Consider the following 7,361-nt stretch of genomic DNA (forward strand, 5'->3'; position numbering starts at 1 on the left):
ACAGGTGTCAGTCATCGAATTTGGTTCAATTACGATTTCAATTTCACTTGCCCCAACAGGTCTTCGCAAGCAGAGTTTAGTGTCCAATGAAGGAGAGGTTGGCATGGGTGCCAGTCATCAAATTTGGTTCGATTTCGATTTCACTTGCCTCAACAGGTCTTTGCAAGCAAAGTTTAGTGTCCAATGAAGTAAAGGTATGAATAAGTGGGCTGGCTACACCCCTGGCAGAGGCCACGGATTATGGTCTCACTTGGCTTGCCGGGTCTTCTCACACACTGCATATTTCCAAAGGTCTCGGTCACTAGTCATTGCCTCAGTGAGGCCTAATGTTTAAAATGTTAGCTAAAAACAAGTTCTATTATTATTAAAAGTAGTTGACTTCAATTATTTTACTTAAGCAACATATATATAATACTCTTGTGATACAATAAAATGTACTCGTTTAAGTGTAAAGTTATTGATATTAGGGAATGTGGGGAGCATCCAGCTATGAAACTCATACTGAAGAAGGAACAAATAAATGAAGGGAGGATAGCGTGGGCTCTTCACCCTGCCACAGACAGGCTCTTGTACCACCAGCACTAGAGAGATTATCTATGGCAGAAATAAAATCTATCCAATCTATGCTGTAAAGTGGTTAGAGATAGGAAGGGCATCCAGCTGTAAAAATCATAACAAAACAAGGAACAAAGAAATGGTGGAAGGGTAGGGAGGATTCTTTTTTAGCTCCACCATAAACAAGCTCTCTTGTGTCGACAACTTGTATGAGAACATTGTTATTTATTATAATTTATTTTAAAGCTAATGCATTTACATTAAGGGAAGAGAAGCAATTATACAAACAGATACTCACAAACTGTGGGGCCTAAAAGAAACAATATACACACATCTAATATACCTAAAAGGCTGAATCACTCTCAATTATCTAACCTTAGCTGAAAACAAGTAACATGTGGAGGTATACTCATACAGAAGTACTGTAAAACTGACAAACATTTTGTGAGCTTACAGCACCAAGCTATAGACTATATGGATCTAGGCCATAATTGCAGTGCTCAGACCAAAACCCTATTCCCATCAAACTTATCCTCACTACACTTAACTGAATTCAATATAAATAAAGACACCTTGGGCTACAAGATATCACAATTCTAATATATATATTTAACTCTTTAGCATTTAAACCGGCCTTATCTGACCGAAATATTCTTCCTGTTTTATGCTCAAACTGGTTAGATCCAGCATCTCACACTTACCCTACAATGTTAGTCTAAAAATACACAGTCACATAATCACACTTTCAAAGCTATAAGATAATGTAGGATAAATTCTAAACAATGTGAATAAATAAGTGTTACATTTGATAGAATAACTTGATTGCTAAAGACTTAATAGCAAATCAACAAGGAGACTCTTTGAGTGAAACTGCTTGACTTGCTAAAACTAGCAGCCAATTCTCCCTGTCATCTTTAAAAAAAAAAAGAAAATTGAATTATGTAGTTTGAGATAAAAAAAAAAAAAATATGGATAGTCACGTCTGAAATACTTATTATCATATGTCTGCTCAGCAAGAGTTGACATAGGGCTGAACTACAATTAATTCCTACCGACACAGTGAAATAACAAGAATGTAGAAACTAACATTAATCAAATACAATGCTCACAAAAGTCGTCCCCAATAAACCTGTTATTGCAATCTTTAAAAATTCCCCAAATACCCCATTTCTTGATATAATCTACAGGCAGAATGTCATGGTAATAATCATCATTATCATTTTAATGTCCATGTTTCCATGCTTGCATGGGTCAGTTGGAATACACTGAGGCTTATTTTCTACAGCCTGATGCCCTTCTTGTCCTCTCTTGTTTCCAAGCAAGGTAATATTTCCCTGTGGTTGGACATGTTTTCATAGAAGATTGTAAAAGAACAACACATATATGGCGGTGACATTCATTTATAACTATCATGCAATGTCAAGACCAAGTGATACAAACACACATATATATACATTCATACACGATACAATAAATTATGACAAGCATTTTCTTACCCAACTTATATTACAACTATTTACCACACCCAAATCATATTTGACAAATTTATCAGGTAAAAAAAACTTTGGTAATTGAACTGGACATTGATACAACTTTTAATTATTGTACATTCTCTTCAAGATCAAGCTTTCAGCATCCACAATATTCTAAGAAGTATCTCTCTGGATTTCAAATTTTTCCTGTACAACAACTTTACATAATAAATGTAGATAACGACTTTTAGTCTTCAAGAGTTAATTGAAGATGAAAGGAAAAATAAAAGCTTTGAATATAATAGAAAAGAAAACAATATTTACCATATGTTAAACTCAATTTTGATTCTGGTGCTTGAAGAGCTGTGTTAGACGGCGATGGCTGAGGTGATACAAGATCAAGTTTTGGTGCCTGAGGCCGTTGCTTTTTGGCTGGATTTAAATAGTAACAGTAGCAGCACCGAAAGCCTATAAAATAAAATATAAAACACCATGAAAAAAACTGAAGCATTTTTAGAAGAAACTCAGAATGAGTCATGTAGTGAGACAATTAGCTTAGCTCTAAACCTTTAACAGAAACTTTTTTCAAATAAACGTTAATTTGTAAGCAATCGCTTCATTGGGTACTTTCGTCTCAAAACGAAATAATAGACTAATCAGTTATATGCTGCATTTTTAAGAGTGCAAGTGATGTAACAAGGTGTTTCGACACATAATTTATGAGTGTTTTGAATCCAGCTGAATCATCACTATCATCATCCTAACATCTGTTTTCCATGCTGGACATGGGTTGGATGGTTTGACCAGAGCTGGCAGCCAGAGAGCAGGTTTCAGTCTGATTTGGCTTGATTTCTATGGCTGGATGCCCTTCCTGACACCAACCACTTTACAGTGTGTGATGGGTGCTCTTAATATGGTACCAGCATGAGTGCGTTTATGTGGAACCAGCACAGAACTCTTGCAGGCTAATCCTAAACTGTAACTAGCGGTAAAGATTTTGTCCTCCATAATCAAAGATGAATAGGTGATAAAATTAAATCCATACAATAAATATGCAATTTTACAAGATTCATCATGTATCCATTGTCTAGAACTGAACTGAAAATTTTTATATTGTTTTAATTCATTATGCTACAGTTTACAATCCAAAATACAGTGAAGGCAGAAATATAAAGATGAGATTATTAGACTGAAAACATGTTTATTAGTCAGAGAATAACTCATCTGAAGTATAAAATAAAATAAATAAACTGACTTGAAAATTTGTTTACGCACTTGACGTGAATTATTGTTAATCACAAAAAAGTTGATGCTTTAGGTGTTACGGAAAAATATATATTAGTATTATCTGATTCAAAGTCAGAATAATACAAATAAAAAGGTAGAAATTTTGTTCAGCCAGAAATAAAAGAGAATTCCTAGGATAACGATTTTAATAATGAAAAAAAAAAAAAAAATCAATCAATCATATATGTGAAGAGTGATTGAGGGAGCAGAGTAATCTACCTTGCTAAAAGGAATAATCCAATGAGGCGAGGTTGATGAAATAGTTGTGGCAAACTGAATAAGCTATGAACTAAACTTACTTATAAATTCAAATTCTTCTCTTATTGCCATTCCGTTATGGGAATGGCAGTAGCGGCATATCAGAGCATATCTGTTTTGGGGCCCTTCTCCGACTACATAGTCAACAAGTTTGTCAAAAGTTGTCCTGTCTCTTGGAGGTACAGGTCTTGGCATTGGAGGGCCTGGACCTATAACAAATAAATAAATAAAACATTTCTTTCATTCATAGATAGGTAGGTAGGTAGGTAGGTAGGTAGGTAGGTAGGTAGATAGACAGACAGATAGACTGACAGATAGATAGACTGATAGATAGAAAGACTGATAGACAGACAAACAAATATTAGCCATGAGATTTCATTTGAAACCTCTGCTGCAACAAGATATTGTTGTATTTTGGTAGGGATCCTATCAATGAATTCATTCATTGTTAATTACTTAGTCACTTCTTTATATAATTAGTTACATTTATCATTGATGTCTATAGTTACACTCTTGTGACCTATTCATTGATTTCTTTTTTGTCACTGATCTTTACTGTTTACCTTTATTAATTAGCAAATTAATAGCAGAATCCTACCAGAATACACTACAAGATTTCAAAATACAAAACATACTATATGAAATCTTATGAAAATCACACTAAAATTTTGCTTAGACATCAACAAATAAATTTAATTAAAGACCAGGAATTGATAGAGTCATTAAAGCAGCAGACAGAATGCCTTGTAATTGCTCTCAGTGTCAATGCTGCTCTTTTCATCCTGTCATCATATTTTTAGGGTTGATAAAGTATGAATCAAATATAGTACGGCAGAGTCCTCTCAGTCTCTGTCTCTCTCTCTCACACACACACAAAGAGAACTGCTCATCATGCTGTGCTGTGAAAACAGCACCCACAGTGTCCTTTTCTTCAGAAATGGTAAAGGGTTGAGTGGGAGCCTATTTCATAGAAAAACTGATATGCTACAGAACGGTGAAAAGATGAACTGATGAGCAGTGCACAGTAGGAGATACAAGAGGTAATCACAAAACAAAAAACTAAAACATTCTAATTATTGTTTAAACCAAATACACAAAGAAGTAAAGTTCAATTTCAAATTATATAAAATTTGCTAATTATTTCTTTTTTCAAAGATTTAAAAAATGTTTTTATGGTATTTATGAAGTTCTTCAAATCTCAATTCAATGTTGGTGACATAGAAAGAAAAAAAAATTAAAATAGGGTGGCAAGATGTGAGAAACATTAGATATTTTATAGGAATTGTGATAGTTTAAATCAGTGGTGAAAATTAGATGAAAATATGTAAAAGTATTGTGAGCTGGTGGTTGTTATAATAAGCAGAGATAAGTCAAGGAGGACATAAAATGAAAAAGATATGAATTAAGAACATGGATTTATAAAGAATTTAGCAAAAGATAAAGATAACTGGAAAAGCAACACTGTAGATTTGCAAAACAATCCATATTACTGATGTCAAATTAGGAAATTATTATTAACAACCAACAAATGGTAAACTTATGTACTGACCATAACCAGAGTGCAACATTGGCCTTTGGCTACCATTTATCTGAAAATTGCCTGGTATAGAAGCTGGAGTATGAGGTAATCTTTGAGGAGAATGAACAGCTGACATTGGGTGCACTTGGGATGGCATTCTCATTACTGGTGTAACTTGGGTGGTTACAATCCGATGACGCACACCTAAATATATATACATATAAACAAAAAAAATAACTCAACAAAATAGCAAGATGAAATGTTTATTTAAAAAGTGATAGCTGTCTCAAGATGAATAAAAATTAAGAAAGCAGTTTTTGAGTGCTGTAACGAAGTACATACATTAGTGAAAAAAAATCAAAGACAGAATGAGCTTAGTGAGTAAGACTGGGAGACGGTGTGTGTGTGTATTCCTCAGAGAAGCATAATTCAGTAATATATAGTTGGTAAGGTCAATGTGTAGCTATTTTCCACCTGTGTGCCACCCTCCTGTTTAGTTCACTGCTGTTACATCCAAATCACATGATTCCAGGTTCATTCCCACTAGGCAAGTGTTTCCTACTATAGCCCTGGGCTGATCAAAACTTTGTCAGTGGATTTGGTAAACAGAAACCGAAAGAAACCCATTGTGTGTGCGTCTTTGTGTTGTATTTGTCTCCCAACACCACTTGACAACCAATATTGGTTTGTTTACATCCGCATAACTAAGCAGTTTGGTAAAAGAGATGAATCGTATCAATACCAGACTTAAAAAAAGGCGCTGAGGGTCAATCTATTCAACTAAACTCTTCAAGGCAGTGCTCCAGCATTCTTTCTCACTGATTCCGCAGATTCCCATGACTCTTTGTTGCCACCCAATTCCATTATTATGGATTTGAATTGGGAACTTCAGTCATAATGAATCTTTCATTAGCTGATTACACAACCATGGACACAGCCCTATGGATGCACTGCGGTTACTCTCCTGATAGAGCTTGGTGATCCTGACCATTGATCTTCTAGGATTCCACTGCTCAGCATAAATGTAAGAAGCACCATTGGTGCAGTTGAGCTCTTCCGCTACTTCTTCACAATCCACCATACTGCAGCCCCATGACTTCATCATATCCCTAACAGAGTGGCTGAATGGGTGCTATGCTTTGCCAAAGGCCAGCCTGTAACTATGCAGGGCACAGTTGTCACTCCGTGAGGTATTTTCAAAATACCTGCATTAGTAAAAGACAACAGGTTAACATTGCTTTCCATGTTCCTAAACTCAGTACATAAAAATGGATACTATATTAGAAAGGTGGTTGACGTAAGAGTATACAAATCTCATTGAAAAACACAATTCATAGCCTGTTAATTCGCTTCATATCTCCTAAAGTTAATATTCAACTCAAAGGTTAACATAAAAGATAACTAATTTATCTGGTCTAAATTACTCATTATCATGTATAATGGTCACTTATCAGCAGCTAAGTTTACTACAAGGAATATTCTATTTCTGAGAATTTAACCTCTTTACTGATTTCAAGGAATTTGACAAGTCACCAAACAAGTTACATCTATGTGAAACATCTTGAGGAACTTCAGAAGCGATTCTCTTTAGGTATTTATTCAAGTTATTTATAGCAACCCAACAAGGGAATGTCAACATGATCACTCTAAATGGTCAAGCAACACTCTGCAGTAATGATGTGGCAAGAAATAACAACCAAAACCTTCTCAAATCACACCCTTCTGTGTCTTAAAAATAGAAGACATGGTGAATAATGAAGTCCTTGTTATACAAAAAGGTGGATTATTCATTAAACATACCTATTAAATATAGTTTTGGTAGGATCTGTGACATATACACATGCACACGCATGCACACACACACACACAATGATAGTCTCTTGTTGTCTGAGATAGACTTCTGCAATTTTTTGCAGAACAACCTGCAGAATTGATTTCTTTATAGTGATCAAATGTTTGGGCTGTACATTAGCCCCCTCTCTCCATCAAATTAACATTGCCTGAACAGGTGCATGGTGTAAAATATGTGAGGTGTCAAAGTGACCGCACAATGCACCACCTGGTCCAGGAATTGAAATCACAATCTTGTGATCTTCAGTGCAACACCCTAACCACTGGGCCATCTGCCCCCACCACATATGATGTATATATATTTATACACACACACACAACGAGCTTCTTTCAGTTTCCATCTACCAAATCCATTCACAAGGCTTTGGTCGGCCCGAGGCTATAGTAGAAGACACTTGCCTAAGGTGCGATGCAGTGGG

The 7,361-nt window shown here is 35.3% G+C and overlaps 1 protein-coding gene across 1 annotated transcript in view; it reads right to left on the bottom strand.

Annotated features, from left to right (window-relative positions):
• Window positions 1-7,361, bottom strand: part of LOC106874860 (endoplasmic reticulum junction formation protein lunapark-A) — a 99,611-nt gene that overhangs the window by 4,135 nt on the left and 88,115 nt on the right. The window contains exons 6-8 of the mRNA XM_014922757.2: window positions 5,122-5,295; window positions 3,614-3,781; window positions 2,352-2,495 (exon numbers count right to left, since the gene is read on the bottom strand). Of these exons, the coding sequence (XP_014778243.2) occupies window positions 2,352-2,495; window positions 3,614-3,781; window positions 5,122-5,295 (486 nt within the window). The remainder of the gene's footprint in view (window positions 1-2,351; window positions 2,496-3,613; window positions 3,782-5,121; window positions 5,296-7,361) is intronic.

This window comes from Octopus bimaculoides, chromosome 4, assembly GCF_001194135.2.
Source record: "Octopus bimaculoides isolate UCB-OBI-ISO-001 chromosome 4, ASM119413v2, whole genome shotgun sequence".
NCBI lineage: Eukaryota > Metazoa > Mollusca > Cephalopoda > Octopoda > Octopodidae > Octopus > Octopus bimaculoides.